This window comes from Nannospalax galili, unplaced genomic scaffold, assembly GCF_000622305.1.
Source record: "Nannospalax galili isolate Female #2095 unplaced genomic scaffold, S.galili_v1.0 scaffold809, whole genome shotgun sequence".
Classification (NCBI taxonomy): domain Eukaryota; kingdom Metazoa; phylum Chordata; class Mammalia; order Rodentia; family Spalacidae; genus Nannospalax; species Nannospalax galili.
This window is the reverse complement of record NW_008360015.1, coordinates 1086440-1106123: the sequence shown is the minus strand read 5'-3', so window position 1 is coordinate 1106123 and position 19684 is coordinate 1086440. Positions and strand designations below refer to the sequence as shown.

At 45.2% G+C, this 19684-nt stretch overlaps 1 protein-coding gene across 3 annotated transcripts in view; it reads right to left on the bottom strand.

Annotated features, from left to right (window-relative positions):
• The window catches only part of Lmtk2 (lemur tyrosine kinase 2), a 111930-nt gene that overhangs the window by 72715 nt on the left and 19531 nt on the right, over positions 1-19684 (bottom strand). For all 3 annotated transcript variants that reach the window (XM_008824019.2, XM_029559102.1, XM_008824020.2), the window contains exon 2: positions 7282-7406. In XM_008824019.2, coding sequence (XP_008822241.1) covers positions 7282-7406 — 125 coding nt within the window. The remainder of the gene's footprint in view (positions 1-7281; positions 7407-19684) is intronic.

Genomic DNA, 19684 nt, shown 5'->3' with positions numbered 1-19684 from the left:
GCTGGCACTGAACTCACTATGTATCTGAGGCAGGACCTAGAACTCCTGATCCTTCTGCTTCCATTTCCTAAGTGCTGAGAATAATCTGCCTTGAGAATACATAAGATTGAAAATAAGTAACAAATATTTTATGTAATTAAAAAAACTGGTAACTGGGGCTGGAGAGTCAGCAGTTAAGAGCACTGACTGCTCTTGCAAAGGACCTGGGTTCAATTCCCAGCACCCACATGGTAGCTATCCTTAACTCCAGTTCCAGGGGAATCGGAAGCCCTCTTCTGACTTCCATGGCATTGCAGGACATGGGTGCACTCACATACATGCAGGCAATACACTCATACACATAAAATAAAAATAAAATATTTAAAAACTGATAACTTGAAGTTAAATCCAAAAATGTCTAAAAGGTTCACAGAAATTAACATAAAATACTTTTCCAGGCACAAAAGTTTACTTTTGAATTGTTAAAAGGGGGCCTAGAGAGATGGCTCAGTGGTTAAGAGCACTGAATGCTTTTGCAGAAGACCCAGGTTTGACTCCCAGCACCGATATGGCAGCTAACAACTATCCTAAACTCCAGTTCCTTCGTGAACATTACATGCACATAATGCACTTACATAATACAGGCAAAACACTAATACATATAAAAAAGAAAAATAAAAATTTTAATTGTTAAGAGATTAAACAACAACAACAAAAAGAGATTAAACAATTCTTTTAAAATCATTATTTACAGCCAGGTGTGGTAGCGCACACCTTTAATCCCAGTACTTGGGAGGCGGAGGCAGAGGCAGGTGGATCTTTGTGAGTTCGAGGCCAGCCTGGTCTACATAGTGAGTTCCAGGACAGCTGGGGCTACAGGGAGACCCTGTCTCAAAAAGACAGAAAAAAAAAATCATTATTTACTTTCAAAATTCCTTTGCAAACTGGGTCAAAAGTTATTTTTATGCTGGTAGTGCACACCTTTAATCCCAGCACTTGCACTTGGGAGGCAGAGGCAGGTGGATCTCTGTGAGATCCAGGCCAGCCTGGTCTACACAGCAAGTTATAGGCGAGCTAGGGCTACAGGAAGACCCTGTCTCAAAAGATCAAAAGAAGGGGTGGAAAGATGGTTAAGAGCACCGACTGTTCTTGCAGAGGACCTGGTTTCAATTCCCAGCACCCACATGGTAGTTAACAACCATCTGTAGCTCCAGTTCCAGAGGATCTGACACCTTCTTCTGATCTCTGCATGCATTGCACGACATGGGTGCACTTTACACACATGCAGGCAATACACTCAGACACATAAAATAAAAATAAATTTTTTAAAAAATAAAAGAAAAAGTTAATCTTATTTTGAAGTTCTCTAATTAAAGTTCTAATTGTAATGTGATTTCTATTGAAATACAGCTTGAAATTTCAGATATTTAAGCAAGTCATATTTCTCTATAAAAAGTTAACAATGGAAAAACTACTAAACTGGGTAGAAAATCATCAGGTTCTGAACCAAAGACACCTTTGTAGCATGTCAGAGTAATTACCATATGAGAACATGTGGTTTTCTAAAGGCAACTTCAAAACAGAACCAGAAGCTGCATGTGGTGGCACAGGTTTGTAATCTCAGCTACTCAGGAGGCATAAGGATAGAAAGTTCAAAGCCAGCCTAGGCAATTAGTAGACTATGTTTCAAAATAAATAAAATTCAAAAACAAAACACCTAGTAGTGTGATTCATCAGAGGGCCATTTGCCTAGAATCTGCCAGTGAGGGGCTGGGGTGTGGCTCAGCAGTAGAGCACCTGCCTAGAATCTCCCAGTAAAGGGCTGGAGAGTGGCTCAGTGGTAGAGCACCTGCCTAGAATCCCCCAGTGAGGGGCTGGGGTGTGGCTCAGTGGTAGAGCAACTGCCTAGGATCCCCCAGTGAGGGGCTGGGGTGTGGCTCAGTGGTAGAGCACCTGCCTAGAATCCCCCAGTGAGGGGCTGGTGTGGCTCAGTGGTAGAGCCCCTGCCTAGAACTCCCCAGTAAGGGGTTGGGGGATGTGGCTCAGAGGTAGAACACTTGCCTAGCATTTACCAGGCCTTGGGTTCCATCCCCAGCACCACAAAACAAAAAACAACTGAGAGTGTAACTACCAGGCTGTGGGAATCTTAAATGACTCCACTGGCCAGAATGTTCTCCTGACTCTTTCTTACCTTCATTCCTGTGGGTTGGGTGTCCCCTGAGGCCCAGGTGAACTAACACAGTTACTGAAGATCAAGTCATTCCTTCCTTTAGATAATTACCAAGTGTACCAAGTGTCTTCCTTCAGGGCACCAAAACAGAAGCAGAGAAGAGATGGTAGAAGACTCTTCCTTCTTTCTATCACCTGCCCTCATGCCCCCCCCCACCCCAACACAAGAAACTACAAGTAGTAATGATAGGTTTCTGACATTTAGGTTTTTACATGCCTATGGACTCTTATAAATGTCATATATGTTCTTGACTGTATTAACATTATTGCTACTTATGTGGGGGAAAGGCAGAAAAAACAAGGTACTATAAATTCAATTTGTTACAGATGCTTCTGAAAAGAAACTGTTCAAAGTTGGGTGTGATGGTGTAGGCCTGTAATCCCAGCACTAGGAAGTCAGAGCCAGGAGGATCCCGGTTCAAGGCCTGAGTTACATAGCAAGTTCAAGGCCAGCCTAGGTTGCATGTTGAAACTCTGGCACAAAAGTGGGAGGAAGGTAGGTATGATGGCTTCCTGTACTTGGGAGGTAGAGGCAGGAGGATCAGGAGTTCAAAGTTATCCCTGGCAGGGGCTGAGAACTTGGCAGACAGCCTGAGAGTGCCTGATCTGGCCTCCACCAGGTGTAGGGGCTAAGACCTCAGCAGCTGGCCTGAGAGCACCTGGATCCTGAGAGTGCCTGGATCCGGCCTCCATGTGGTGTAAATGGAATCCCACTGAAATGGGCCAATAACCCATGGAAAACAGATGATTCAGAGACTCGAAAGTTCACTGCCTTGCCACAATGGGAGGAAGATCGTCCCACACCTATCACCCCCTCCAAGGCTCGCGAACTTTGGTGGAAGAGGTGGATGGAAAGAACGTAAGAGCCAGAGGAAGGGGTGGAGTGTTAACTGGAAGTGTCCTCCAACCACTATGCCGGCAAGCTATAGTCACACCTCCTTCCCAAGCTCGCCAAGGAGTCTAGGGGGGAGTCAGTTACCCCTCCCACCCAATCAGTCCACCTTAGCTGAATGTGGGGGAGGGGCTAAGGGCATATAAGCTGAGAATGCCATGAGGCACCTCTCCCCATTTTTTGCAGCTGTCTGGAAGCCACAAGATCTATATTTGAGTGTGGATTTTCCAGCACAGCTATAAATGGGGGGAAGGGGGCTCCTACTCTTCTATAAATAAACCCCCACCCTTTGCTCTGTTAGCAAACCCAATAAACTCATTAGGGTTTTCCAAAAAAAAGAAAAGAACAGAACAGAGCTAATGGAAATCTTCATTATTCCACCAAAGTTGACTCCATGTTGGCAAATCCTTTGATTTCCTTTTTTTTAAAATTTTAAGTGTATGAGTGTATTGCCTGCATGTGAGTACACCCGTGTCATGCAATGCCATGGAGGTCAGAAGAGGGCTTTGGACTCCCGTGGAACTGGAGTTAAGGACGGTTCGTAGCCACCATGTGGGTGCTGAGAATTGAACCTAGGTCCTTCCTCTACAAGAGCAGTCAGTGCTCTTAACCACTGAGCCATCTCTCCAGCCCCATCCTTTGATTTCTTATTCTTATTTTTCCCCCCCTTAAACTTCATTGTATATATTTTTTATGTAACCTGCTTCAAGTTATTTCTGGAAAACTGCATTAAAAATTGCCTCTCTTTGGAATAAAAATATTCTAAAATCAAAACAAAACAAAAACTTAGCAGCAATATGACATACCAGTAGATGACTCTAAAGGTTCAGAGAGCAGATACATCATGATCATCACTACCATCATCATCAGGTAAGGCCTACTATAGGTTCTTGGTCTGTGAACTGTCTTCCCTAGGGCCATTTAGCACTTAAGCTACAGAACTCTCTAAGTCCAAAGGAAACCAACCAATGTCATCAATGTCAATTAATACTCTCATCTAGTTGGACTCTGGAGCTAGAGCGCTTGGCACAGTGCAGGTCCTGCATCACACCCACCTGGCAGCTGGCAAGTGATGCAGATTCCCAGCCTCCCAGCTGCAGCACAAACAGATCCCTCAATACTCACATTCAAACATGTGAGAATAATTTAAGGCAAGGCAAGGGCCAGGCTTTGGTATCCCTACGCTATAGACTTTATCTTTGTCCCCAAGTGACCAGGTTTCTATGCAAAGTCCCTCGCAAGACTGGTGGCCAGTGAACACAAATTCTCTATCTATAGTTGTGCTCTCAGCAGAGGAATCAGGAAGTTCCCACTGTGTGCAGTGATGTGAGACCCAGGGTGGGGTAGTGCACGAAGTCCACAGGTGCCCACAGATTGCCCGCAGGCCACAGTTTCTGCAGACTGTGATCCCCTACTGTCTCCTTGGTGTTTAACTTTCTGTGCAGGACCCAGTGCTGAGCCAAGAGGATGGTGTACTTTCCTATCTCCTCAGAGGTACCACAGACTCCAAGTGACGAGAGCACACTAAACAGGCATGAAGAAGCCTGCGGAAATGGCTCAGTCGGTTAAGTGCCTGCTGTGTAAGCATGAAGACCTGAGTCTGAGCCCCAGCATCCACGTACAAAGCTGGGCACAGGGGCACTTGTAATCCTAGCACTGGGAAGAGGGAGAGAGGAGGATCCCTGGGGCTTGCTGGCCAGTCAAGCCCCAGGTCCCCTTCAGAAACTCCATCTCAAAATCAAAAAAATCAAAAGGTAGATGGCTCCTGAGGAACAACATACAAGGCTGACCTCTGACCTCTACATGTATGTGGAAACATGCACACACATGTATGTGTGCAAATAACAAAAACAAGACAGCAACAAAAAAATCAGGCATAAGGGCCTAGAAATCAAGTCCCATCAGCCCAGGGAAATGAAGAATCAGGAGGAAAACTTTGTTTTCAGATGTGAGCAATAGCCCTCAGGACTTCTAGGATAGCACTAATACCATCAGCAGAATCTACAACAAGGACTACTTTTTCTGCATGCATGCAGTCCTTCCTCTTCTCTTCCCCATGTATTCTTTTTTTATATTATTTTATTTTCTGGCAGTACTGAGGATCAAATCCAGGGCCCTGTACTTGCTCAGCAAGTGCCTACTACTGAGCTATACCCCCTGTCCTTGGGGTTTTTTTTTTGTTGTTTTTTTTTTTGATAAGGGTCTCACTATGTCATCCAGGCTGCCCTTAAACTAGCAATCCTCCCCTCAGCCTCCCAAGTGCTGGAATTACATGTGTGTAGTCATCACACCCAGCTTGTTGGAGTTCTAACATGTCAGCAGGCATGCAGTCATTTCTAGGGCAGGAGTTCCATCCATCTGTTGCTATGACACCAGGCCCTCTTTTAGCTCTCCTTATATAGGACCTTACAGTCAGAAGAGTACTCTCTCTTCAGGGAATTAAGGTTTATAGAGATAAACTTGAGTTTTTCCCAGACTCTTCCTCATATACAAAACATTGGGGGAATCCCTTTCCTTCAGTGAGCTAGTGACTACAAATTTATCCATCTATACGAAAGCCTGAGAGAAATCAAACAGCCTGTTCTTCTAGGCTCAGTTGATAAATATTTCCTGTGCAAGTATGAGGATCTGAGTTCAATCTCTAGTATGCATGTAAAAAGTCTGGCATGTGCCAGGTATGTGCTTGTAATCCCAGTGCTGGGGGGGAGAAGACTGATGGATCTCTGCAGCTTACTGGCCAGTCAGTCTAGCCTAATCTGTAAGTCCCAGGTTCCAGTGAGAGACTCTGTCTCAAAAAAAAATTAAAAAAACAAAAAACAAAGTGGAAAGCTCTTGAGAAACAACACAAGGCTGACCACTGATCTCTATGTGCAAATGCACTTGCACACAAAGAACATACACACACACACACACACACACACAGAGTCTCTAAGACATGGCTGGCAAACTACAGCAATGAGCCAAATCCAAGCTACCTACTTTTGTCAATCAAATTCTCCTGACACAAAGCCAGGCCGCCCATTTGTCAACAGAGCATCTGCCATTGATGAAGCATTATAGTGGCAAAGTGGAGGGTGGGGATGCTATGACAGAGACAGTGTGCCCCACAATATTTACTATTTATAGAAACACTGACAAATCTGACTCGTGCAGAAAAAGTCTGGCGATCCCAGCTCCCAAGATACACAGCAATGCTATTGATAAATACATTAGAAGATGATTTTAGGGCTAGGGAGATGGCTCAGTCAGTAAAGTACTTGCCTTGCAAGTATGAGGACCTGAGTTCAATCCCCAGAATGCATGTAAAAATGCTAAGTATGGCGGGGCACGGTGGCGCACACCTTTAATCCCAGCACTTGGGAGGCAGAAGCAGGCGGATCTCTTGTGAGTTCGAGGCCAGCCTGGTCTACAGAGTGAGTTCCAGGACAGCTGGAGCTACAGGGAGACCCTGTCTCAAAAAGACAAAAAAAAAAAAAAGCTAGGTATGAGGGGCTGGAGAGATGGCTCAGTGGTTAAGAGCACCAGCTGCTCTTGCAGCAGTCCTAGGTTCAATTCCCAACACCCACATGGCAGCTAACAAGTGTCCACAACTCCAGTTCCAGGGGAATCTAATGCCTTTTTCTGACCTCTGCAGGCATTGCATGACACTGGTATACTTACATACATGTAGGCAATATACTCATACACATGAAAGTATAAATTGCCAGGCATAGTGGCTCATGCCTTTAATCCCAGCACTCGGGAGGCAGAGGAAGGCAGATCTCTGTGAGTTCAAGGCCAGCCTGGTCTACAGAGTGAGTTCCAGGACAGCTGGGGCTACAGGGAGACCCTATCTCAAAAAAGAACGCCCCCCCCAAAAAAAAGCATAAATTAAAAAAAAAAATAAAATGCTAGGTGTGGTAGCCCAGCACTGGGGAGGTGAAGACAGGAGGATCCCTGTTTAGTCAATCTAGTCTACTTAGCCAACTCTGAACCAACAAGAGACCCTATCTCAAAGAAGGTGGATAGTGTTCCTGAGGATGACATCCAAGACTGGTCTCTAGTCTCCACATGCATGTACACACACACATACACATACACATACACACACACACACACACACACACACACACACACACACATACACACACACTCCATTTTTAAAAAAGATTATTTTAAATGTCCTTGCCTTCTGTACTAACCTTAAAGTCTATTTCTGGATCCTTACAGCAGGAAACACAGTTTGCAATTAATACTATTAGTATTATTAAACTGCACACCGACAGGATCACAAACAAGGCAGGAACTTCTGCAGCAGGTGCCTCCCCTGCAAAGAGACAGAGTATGTTAAAAACACACAATTCCAAAGTCAACTTTAATTACCCAAACCAACATCTTTTCTTCTACATATAAATGGGACCAAGGGGTAATAAAAAAATAACATTTAGCTGCTCAAAAGGAGGTCAAGTGATGGCCAACCCAGGGCAAGAAGCTGCTTGGTTTTTTCCAACTTTTTATTTTAACCAAAGCTTAGGGCTGGAGAGATGGCTCAGTGGTTAAGAATACTGGTTGTTCTTGCAGAAGACCGGGGTTCAAATCCCAGCACCCACATGGCAGGTAACAACTGTCTATAACTCCAGTCCCAGGGAATCCAACAGTCTTTTCTGACCTCCGTGGGCACTGCATGACACAGGTGCATTTACCTACATGCAGGCAATACACGCATACACATAAAATAAAAAAATTAAATAAAAAAAAAACAAAAAACAACTGAAGCTTTAGAGACATGTTTCTAACACCCTTCACCCAGCTCCCACTAATGTCCAGATCTTATACTTGGAGGCACACTTCAACTCTAGGATAAAACTGGCACCATGGGCTTGGCTAAGCTTCAGGCTTCCCTTTGATTGGTTTTTCCACTACAGCCCTACCAATACCCAAGTTGAGACTATTTCCAGTCTCCTCCCAGCTCTCACAGTCTTCAGTCTCCCTAACTTTGATAATCTGAAGAGAACTGATCAGTTACATGTGGAATGTTCCTCAATGTGGGTGGCCAGGTATTTTCCCAGAATTATGGTGAAGATTACCAATATCTGGAAAGAATCTAAAACAGCACAGAGTGAAACACCTGGCCCCGATGCATGCAGCATGTCCGAGGCACATGACTTGTGCATGGTGGAATGAACTCTGGCCATGTATTCCACAGGAGTTTTGTCGCCATGGTTAACATGTGTCCCCCCTTTACAGACTCTATGCCCTATGAACAGATCCCAAAGCCCAGTATATATGCACTGATGAAGATATGAGAGGCCTAAAATGAACTTCAAACAGGATTAAGTTATTTTCCAGTAACCAAAGGTCTATTTGAATAAGAATACTGATGTTAAGTGGCTAACAGTGGAGCTGAGAAGCTGGCCGAGCCTTTCTGGAATCTGTGCATCATCAGAATACAGTAACCCAAGGGCTGTCAGGAGTCTGCTGCACACGTCTTTAATCCCAGCATTTGGGAGGCAGAGGAAGGTGGAGCTCTGTGAGATTGAGGACAGCCTGGTTCAGTGAGTTCCAGGCCAGCTGGGGATACAGTGAGACCGTCTCAAAAAAACAAAACAAAACAAAAAACCAGGGGGCTGGAGAGATGGCTCAGTGGTAAAGAGCACTAGCTGTTCTTGCAGAAGACCAGGGTTTGAATCTCAGCACCCACATGGCAGCTAACAACCATCTGTAACTCCAGTTCCAGGGGGTCCAACACCCTCTTCTGTCCTCCAAGGGCACGGCACGACACAGTGCACTTACATACATGCAGGCTTAATACTCATACACATAAAAATAATTTTAACAGCAACAAAAAAAAAAACAACAAAAAACAAAACCAGGGCTGGAGAGATGGCTCAGCAGTTAAGAGCACTGGTGGGCTGCTCTTCCAGAGGATCCAGATTTGATTCCCAGTACGTACATGGTGGCTAACAACTGTCCGTAACTCCAGTTCCAGGGGATCCAATGCCCTCTTCTGGCCTCCACAGGCACTGCATGACATGAATGTACCTACCTACATGCAGGCAATACACTCATACACAAATAATGTTTTTTAAAAAACCAAACCCAAACAAAAAAATAATCTGCAAGTAGGGAATCTCAGCACCCACATGGCAGCTAACAACCATCTGTAACTCCAGTTCCAGGGGGTCCAACACCCTCTTCTGTCCTCCAAGGGCACGGCACGACACAGTGCACTTACATACATGCAGGCTTAATACTCATACACATAAAAATAATTTTAACAGCAACAAAAAAAAAAACAACAAAAAACAAAACCAGGGCTGGAGAGATGGCTCAGCAGTTAAGAGCACTGGTGGGCTGCTCTTCCAGAGGATCCAGATTTGATTCCCAGTACGTACATGGTGGCTAACAACTGTCCGTAACTCCAGTTCCAGGGGATCCAATGCCCTCTTCTGGCCTCCACAGGCACTGCATGACATGAATGTACCTACCTACATGCAGGCAATACACTCATACACAAATAATGTTTTTTAAAAAACCAAACCCAAACAAAAAAATAATCTGCAAGTAGGGCTATGGGGGTGGTTCAGTGAGTAAAGTGCTTCCTGAGTAAATGCAAGGACCCGAGTTCAGATCCCCAACACCCTTGTAAAGTCAAACACTGTAGGGCACATCTGTAATGCTCTGCACATCCTAGCATTCCTAGGGCTAGATGGGAGGTGGAGACTGGAGACTCTCTGGAAGCTTACAAGCCAGCCAGCCTAGCATATGCAGCAATGGTAGGTAAGGACCACCACCTGAGGTTATCTTCTGTCATGACATATACACACAAAAATTAATGTATGTGCATACACACAGACACACAAAGATTTTTAAAAAAAGAACCAACAAGTTCTTAGTCAAAAAATCTAGAAGGAGGGCCAGGTGTGGTGGCACTTTAATCCCTGCACTACTGGGGCTGAGGCCAGTGGATCTACATAATGAGTTCCAGGCCAGCTGGAGCTACAAGGAGACGCTGTCTCAGAAAACAAAAACGAAAAAAAGTCTAGAAGAAAGACGATTCCATACAATTATTAACACAGGAGGAAACCTCATGGCTCAAAGCCAAACTGAAGGAAAATCAGTATAAAGCAACCTTTCCTGAGAATAAGGAATTTCTAACCAGGCACTTTTTCAGACACCCAGGAAACGTGTACAGGGCCTGAGCCCCTGGGAGCCACTTTTCCACAAATGGAGACAAAAAGGGGTCCTTCTTTTCCTCCTCCCTGCAGCTGGCTAGGCACTTTATGTGGTCTGACTAGGGCTTTCCACTGGTATTTATTCTTTGTGTCTGTGTGTACATGTTTGTGTGTGGACGACATAAGTTGATACCAGGTGCCTTAGTTGCTCTTCACGGTATTTTTTTGAAACAAGGTCTCTCAGTGAACTCGAATCTAATTAGGCCAGAATGGTTGGTCAACAAGTCCCAGGCATCCTCCTGTCTCTGTTTCCTGAGTACAAGGATGGCATGTGTGCACTACTGAATCTGGCTTTTTTACATGGGTGCTGGGGGTCAAACGCAGGTCCTCATGCTTGCTCAGGAAGCCCTTTGCTGACTGAGCATCTTCCTAGTCCCTCCACTGAAACTGATTTTTAAAACTCTAACTCACCCCCCTGAACTCACAAATAAAGATCAAACATTAATGACCTCAGAGGATTATAGAGGCAAGTGCTTTCATGTTCAACATGTAAGATTTTATGAACAGTTTGTCTACTACTTATGTTTTTCATGTGTACATATGTTTCCATATGTGTGGGTGCATGTGTGTGTACGTGTTATGTTCACATATGTGCATGTGCTTGTGAAGGCTAGAGGTTGAGATCAGGAATCTTCGTGCTCACTTTTGCATCTTATTATTTTGAGGTAGGATCTCTCAATGAAACCCAGAGCTTGTGGACACAGCTAGTTCAGTCAGCCAACTTGTTCTAGGATCCAAAGTCTCCACCTTCCAAGGCTGGAATTACAGGTGGGCCACCACACCCATCTGCCATTCACATGGGTTCTGGGGATCTGAACTCCAGGCTTCTTGACTGTGAGGCAAGTACTTTAACCATTGAATCATCTCCTCAGACCTCATTTTTTTTCTCTGAAACAGATTCTTGTTATGTAGCCTAGGGTGGCCTCAAACTTAGAATCCTCCTGTCTCAGCTTCCTGAGTGCCAGAATTATAGATGCACACCACCCTGCCCAGCTTGCCCACCACGTTTTAACATTTCTGAATTTTGGGTGCATCATGCTTGAAACCAAGTTGGTTTATCTGGCAGTATTCATTCTTTGTAACAGTATAAAAGGAAAGTTATGGCTTATAGTCAATTGCATTGGATTGATGAAACACAGCATCATTCTATTTGATCATCACAACACCCGGGTAACTGGATAAGCTCAATGTCACAGATGAGGAAACTGATACACCCAGAGCTCAAGGAGGGAGAACAGCACAGCCAGACTCCGAAAACAAGTGTTAAGATTTATTCCTACCCTTGGAGCTGGAAAGATGGCTCAATGGTTAACAGCACTGGCTGCTCTTGCAGAGGACCCAGGTTCAGTTCCTAGCACCTACATGGCAGCTAACAACCTTCGGTAACTATAGTTCCAAGGAATCTGACGCCCTCTTATGGCCTCCATGGGCAGTGCATACACATGCTGCACTTATGTTCATGCAGGCAAAACACTCATACACATAAATATATCCCCCCAAAAAGTTTTGGAGTTCTACCTCCTAGATAAAAGGGCTCTGAAGCATCTAGCTACAGGGTTAACTCTGAACTCTTATGGAACCCTAGTGTACTTTAACCCAAGTCTTCTGTTGCCCACTAAGGCAGCGGTAGCCTTCTGGGGGTCCCCTTCTCAAACTCCACAAAGCTGGCATTAAATTACCTTCTCCTCTCTTCAGCAAGTGTGATGTATGAAAATTCAGAGATGTTAAAATGTGGTGGGCAAGCTGGGCTGGGTGGTACACATCAATAATTCTGGATCAGGAAGCTGAGGCAGGAGGATTGTAAGTTTGAAGCCAGCCTAGGCTACACATAGCAAGACCCTGCCTCAGAAAAAATGTTGACAGCTGAGGGGGTGACTCAGCAGTTAAAGTACTTGTCACATAAGCAAGCATCCAGGAGTTCCCTAGTTTTATCAAGTACTAATGCACTTCTTATAAAACTGGATCACAGGGCTGCCTGAAGGTCAACCCGATTATCTGATTCACAAATTGGTCATCTGTGAGTCATTAGGTAGGCATGAAAAGTCAAAGCCATATTCAAAACAGCAAGTCCTGCCAAGTAGCTCCGCCCCACCTTCTCACATGCTTTGTTTTCTGTTTTCTATTTTTTTTTTTCCCCTTGGATGCCTGTACATGCTCATGGGGGAGCATGCATGTGCATGTGTAGGTCAGAGGAGAACCTCAGGTGTTGGATCTCAGGCACAGTTCTTTTGTTTGTGGCTGGGCTTCTAACTGACAAAGAACTTCACCGAGTAGGCTAGCCTAGCTGCCCAGTGAGCACCAAGGGATGCTCAGTCTCCATCTCCCAACTTGCAATGGCTAGGATTACAGATGCAAACCACTGCACCCAGCTTTTTATGTGGGTTCTGGGTATCAAACTCAGACTTTCACACATATAAGGCAAGTGCTTTACCGAGTGAGCTAGCTCCCCAGCCCAGCTTTGCTTTCTCACAGTACAAAGATTGAGCCCAGAGCCTACCCATATTCTCAGAGCACTGCACTTCTGTTCTCCCTCAAATTTCCTCAATGCAGACAGAGGTGGCCCAACCTCAGTGCCTTACAGTCCCATGAAAAGACTGACAAGAGTTGGAGAGATGGCTCAGTGGTTAAGAGCATGAACTGCTCTTCCAGAAGACCTGAATTCAATTCCCAGCACCGATATCAGATGGTTCACAAACACCTGCAACTCCAGGCTCCAGGGGATCTGACACCCCCTCTGGCCTCTGAGGGCAACTGCAATCAAGTGTACATACCCACACACAGACACACACAGACATATAATTAAAGTAAAAGCTTAGCCAGGCAGGAGGCAGAGGCAGGCAGATCTCTGTGAGATCCAGGCCAGACTGATCTATATAGTGAATTCCAGGCCAGCTGGGGCTACCAGGAAAACCCTGTTTCAAAAAGACCAAAAAAAAAAAAAAAATTACTGCTGGAGAAATCTACTAGATGAGCCTCGAGTACACATTTTCTGTTACTACTTTCAAAATCTTTTTATTGGGCTGGGCTGCAGCTACATACATCAGTGCAGTATCTTCTTAGCAAGCAAGAAACCCTAGGTTCCAGCCCAGCACATGGATGTAATCCCAGAACTCAGGATCAGGAGTTCAAAGTCATCTTGCCTAAATTCAAGGCCAGCCTGGGATAAAAGACACCCAGTCTAGAAAGCAAACAAACAAACAAAAAACAATTTTATTTACTGGTACTTTCTTTTGAAAGGCCAAGGTTGGCCTCTGCCTTCTCATGAGGGAAAAACTCCCATAAAAGGAGGAAATTAAGCCGACATGCTGGAAGGTGAGCTGGGTTTGCACAAACCACAGAGAGGAAGTAAATTCTAGAAGAAGGAACCACAGCTGAAATCCCCAGGCCCCAGTGGTTAAACTAGAAACCCAGCTTCACAAAGCTTCCTAGTTCCAACTGTCAGGAAAATATGAAACCAAAGTTTCTCTTTAGCTCTTTGTCTACTCATCAGAAAACATCAACAGTGATAGGTGTGCCACCATACATTCACAGAGCTCTAGGAGGAGGGGGAGGGAGGAGGAGGGGGAGGGGGAGGATAATTAGGGGTTCAGAGTACTTGGTGCATTTCCCCCAAGACACTGAAAACACCTGGCATCTCGACAGTACATTCTACAAGTTTTGATTTTACAGTTTTCCAAGCAACCTAATAGCTATCTAGCACTTGACTTAATAAGCAAAAACTCTGGGAACTCTACAAGGTAGGTAGGTACCTATTATCTGCTTTAGAGACAGGCAATTTGGGGAGGATGGGTTTCTCCATAATGACTCACGATGGGTCAGGAGCTGCTATTAATTTAGTCACTATAAATCCAGCCAATTATCTGACTGGGATGCCCAGAGCCTCCAATGAAACCCATATTCAGATGTATTAACTAGAGACTTGCCTGCAAGCTCATTTTAAAAGGACACAAGTAAAAAGAAATTGAAGACCGATGTCCAGACCCACTGGGGATTACAGGGCACTGGGACTCTAATCTTGACACTCCTCTGGTTTCCAGCCGACATCTTTAAAAAGATATTTTATTTATTATCTTTATGTGTTCCCTTTTTTTTTTTTTTGGTCTTTTTGAAACAGGGTCTCTCTGTAGCCCCAACTGTCCTGGTTCAAGCTGGCCTTGAACTCACAGGGATCCGCCTGCCTCTGCCTCCCAAGTGCTGGGATTAAAGGCATGCACCACTATGCCCGGCCAATAGCTGTTTTCTTTGACAAACATATGTAACTTTTTTTTCTTAAAAAATGGATTTTACCCAACCTGTGCTCTTCCACAGGTATTTCCACAGACCTCATCTTCCCAGTCTCACCTCAATGAACTATCAGAGCAATTCTACTTTGCAAAGAAAACTCCAAAGGCACCTGCTTCCTCATGGGGGACCTCTTAGAGAGTTCAGTTCACAAAAGCCCTATACATGAATCCAGGCTCCTTTGAGGGTTTAACCATGGCCACCAGGCCTCCACTGTGACAACTTTTATTTTTATTTTTATTTAATGTGTATTATACCTGCATGTAGGTAAGTACACCCATGTCGTGCAATGCCTGTGGAGGACAGAAGAGGCTGTCGGATCCCCTGGGACTGGAGTTACGGACAGCTGTTAGCTGCCTCGTGGGTGCTGAGATTCAAACCCTGGTCTTCTGCATGAACAGTCAGTGTTCTTAACTGCTGAGCTATCTCTCCAGCCCTGACAACTGTTTTTTAATGGGAGAGGCAATCAGGCTGGGGAGGTGCCTAGGTCAGTCAAGTTCTTTCCATGTAAGCATGAGGATCTGAGTTCAACCCTAGCACCTTGTAAAAAGCCAGGCATAGTGACAAGTACTTATGATCCTAGCACTGGAGAGGGGGAAACAGATTCCTGGGGCTCACTGGAACAAAGAATCACAAGTCAGCCAGCCTAGCCTTATCACCAAGGCCCAGGTCCCAGTGACAGAGCCTGTTTCAAAAGGCAATAGGGGTGGGGTGGGGAGGGGCTGGAGAGCTGGCTCAGCAGTTAAGAACACTGGCTGCTCTTTCAGAGGACCCAGATTTGGTTCCCAGCACCCATGTGGCAGATAACAACCATCCATAACTCCAGTTTAGGGGATCCAATGCCCTTTTCTGGCTTCTACACATGCTGCACACATGGGTGCACTTACATAAACATGGGCAAAACACTTATACATATAAAATAAAAATAAATCTTTTTTGAGGAACTACACTTAAGACGGACCTCTCCCCCCCCCCACATACATGTGCACCTGCAAAGATGTATATGCACATGTGCGCACATACAAAAGGGAGTTCGTGGAGGCCTGAGGAAACCTCAGGCATATTCACTTCGAGAAAGGGTCCTCTCTGGCCTGGTACTTGCCAAGTAGGCAAGTGGACTCAGGCATCCCCCTGTCTCTGCCTCCTAAGCAGAGAATTGCAAGCATGCTCTATCATGTCCAGCTTCCTTTACATGAGTTCTGTAAGACAAACTCAGATCCTCACACTTGCAAAGCAAGCACTTTACTATGGTACAACACTAGCCCCATTTTTTTTTTTTTAAACAGTCTTCCTATATAGACCCGGCTGGTCTCAAACTCATAGCAACCTTCCTGCCTCAGCCTCCTGAGTGCTGGGATTATAGGTGTATGCTATTGCATGTCCCACTTTACAAATTAATGTACAATCACCATGCCACCAGTGGAGGGGCTATCCTAGAGGGCACCAGGAGTTAAGTCAATGGCATCTTCTTCTGTCTCCACAGGACACAGGGCTTAGTTCAGGAATGCAAAGAACTGACGGGCAAAGTGCATGCAAGGCAAGCGCAAAGCTCTGGGGAGGTGCTTTCTGTTTTCACAGACCCTCTCATCTAGGGAAATTCACACAAGAGAAGCATGTGCCTGCTTGAGAACTGAAACTCAGGGAGAGAGGGCTGACCTGTTAATGAGATTCCAAGCCCTGCTTTTCTGTTTAAGGAGGTTAGGAGCTCTGCCTCCCAGAGACTCAGTAAAGTGTGTCACACTCACACTGTTTAGGGGACAATGTGGACAACCACTACAAGCTGAACCTCAAAAATCACAAGGCCTCCTGTTCACAGAACCTTAAGACACTAAACGTTTCTGGCTCTTAATGTGTCTACTTAAAGTATCACTAACCATCTAGACTCTCCCAATGCATTCTAATATTCGGAAAGGGGAAATGAGGCAGAACGCTAAATAAAGTCAGCCACAGACACTCAGCCACACACAAGAGCAAGTGGCACACTAAGGACCAGCAGTAGATGGTCCCATGAGGACCACCCCTGAGCAGGCCTGAGGCCTGGGAACACAAGTCATCCCATGCGTGGGGACATCCACTTGTTGAAAGGTGATCTTCAAGGTCAGTCAACTGTTCTCTCCCCCTTCAGAAGTGTTATGTAATTACAGGGCCAACTGAATACTGTGAATGAGATCATTTTATAGGAAACTGTTGGTTTCCCTCAGCCTATTATTCCATTAAAACCTGTTACTGAAGAAGCAATTCACTCCTATTTCTAGAACACTAAGGAGGGCCGTGGACTATACAGAGACAAGCTACAGTACAGTAGCAGGATACCGCCAAAACATGTATCAGGCATGGGTGACTTCTGTCAGTCTATGGTGCCTGACCAAGATTTTGTTACCTAAATTTCTCTTTTTTTTTTGGCCTGGACCTTGCTATATAGACCAGACTGACCTCAATCTCTTAAAAATCTGCCTGCCTCTGCCTCCCAAGTGCTGGGTTTAAAGGTGTACACCACCACCAAGCCTGGCAGATTTTCTTATTCTTTTTGGAATAGGGTATCAATATGTAGCCAGGCCAGAACTGAACTCAGCCTGGTCTTCCTGCCTCTGCCTCTCAAGTGCTAGGAACTACAGGTGTGTACCACCATGTCAGGTCTACAGCTTACATTCTTGAGTAAACAGACAAAGTAAATGCACAGTGCCTCAGATGGTGAGAAATGCTATGGCATAACAAAGGGGTAAGAGCCTGCTACTTTATATAGAACAATGAGAGGAACACATAGTTTATATGTGTACATATGTGATACATGTATATAGGTACATATGTGTATGGGTGGGTGGTGCACATGCCCATGTATGAAGACAATAGATCAACCTCAGGTGTTGTTCCTCAAGAGCCTTCCACTTTATCTTTAAGAGTCTCTCACTGGCCTGGGGCTCGCTCTCACTGACCTGGGGCTCACTCTCACTGACCTGGGCTTTGCTGAGGCTAGTGTGGCCGGCCATGGAGTCCTGGGGGTCTTCCTGTCTTGACCACCCCAACTCTGGGGTTATAAGCATGCACCACCACGCCCAGCTTTGTCCATAGGTTCTGAAGATCAAACTCAGAGTCCGCATGTTTGTGCAATGAGCACTTTATTGACAGAGCCATCTCCCCAGCCCAGGGGAATATATGTTTGATATTAAAATAATCCACACAGGAAATGATGGCGACTTGGTCCTAGAAGGTTATGAAATACTAATACTTAAAGAGTACTTACCATGTGCCTGACACTGTTCTAAGCTCACGCAATCCTATAACCACTTTGGAGGCAAGTTCCATTTGAAAACAAAGAAACCAAGCAATGGAGAAGCAAAAGTATCTTAACCTAGGCCATGGCTGATATTCAGTGCACAAGCTCACGATGCACTGACAGGGCAGGAGGTGGGGCCAGCAGGGCCAGAAGTGCCATCGTGGTGGCAGATGTGAGGCAGAGTATGAAGCAGTCAGGGAAGAAACCTCAATCAGTTTAGCATTTTAATCCCTTGCTCGTAAACTTGGCCGAAGATCACCTGGCATTTGAGGAAATCCTTTAGGGAAAGGTGAGCAACTAACAGAGCAGACAAAAAGGAACTTGGAGGAAGCAGACAGCACAAAGTGTGAACATGGAAAATGAAACTAAAACAACTAATACTTCCAAAATTAAGAGAGGGCACTGTGGTGGTTTGAATGAAAATTTCCCCCATAGGCTCCAAGTATTTGGACATTTTGTCCCCAGATGATGGTGCTGTTTTGGGAGGTTTTAGAAGGTGTGGCTATCCTGGAGGAAGCATGTCACTGGCAGTGGGCTTACAGAATTTTTAAACCTTGCCAGATCTCCAGTCACTCTCTTACTTCCTGTGCCTGTGTGATGATGTGAGAGCTTAGCTTCTGCTGCTCCTGCTCTAGCTACCTCCAACCACCATGCCTCCCTGCCATGATGGCCTGTAATTCCCCTGGAACCGTAAGCTCAAATAAACTCTTCCTTCTATAAACTGCTTTGGTCAGTGTTTCTATCACAGCAACAGAAAAGTGACTAATACAGGTACTATATGCATGAGAAAAAAGGATGCTATTTAAAAAGTATGGGAGCTGGGTGTGGTGGCACATACCTTTGATCCCAGCAGAGGCAGGCAGATTTCTGTGAGAGTGATACTAGCCTGGTCTACATAGTGAGTTCCGGGTCAGCTGGGGCTTCAGGAAGACCCTATCTCAAAAACAAAACAAAAATGTAGGAGAGCCAAGTACACGCCTACAATCCCAGCACTGGAGAAGCCAAGGCAGGAGAACTGCAAACATAGTTAGCTTCAGCTATATAGGAGATCAAGTCTAATAAAAATAAAAATAAAATTTAAAAAAAATAATAATAGGAGCCAGTGCTGCTATTCAGGAGGCTGAAGCAGGAGTTCATATTTCAAAAATAATCTAGGCTTAGCTGGGCATGGTGACGCATACCAAGGAAGGAAGGAAGAAAGGAAGGGAGGGAGGCAGGCAGGCCTGGGCTTCATCCCTGAATGAATGAGGAGGAAGCCCCTGGAAATTAAATGCAACAGGAAAAAGAAAATTTAGACACATACACAGCAGAACAAAGAGACAAAAAGATCAGCAGAAGTAAAGAAGAGGCCCATTCCAAGAATTCCAATGGACACCAGTGGGGGGGGAGGGGGAGGGGGAGGGGGAGGAGGCGGGGGAGGAAGAGGAGGAAGACGACGACGACGACCAGGACCAGAGAGATGGCACAGCAGGTAAAGGTGCTTGTTATACAAGCCTGACGACCTGAATGTGATTGAAAGAACCCATAGAAAACCAGATGTGGTGGCTGGCATCTGTAATCCCAGCACTCCTATGGTGAGATGGGAGGTGGAGACAGGGAAGTGGTTGGAAGCTCCTGGGCCATCTAGTCTGGAATACCCAGTGTTACAGAAACAAGAGACCCTGCTGCAAAGAGACTCCTGAAAAGTGTCCTCTGGTCTCTACACACATACCATGGCGTGTATGCACCCACACTCAGACACACAGTAATAATAAATTGAATTATTTAAAAAGAGGAGGCAATTCTTTTGAAAGCATGTGTGTATGTGTATATATA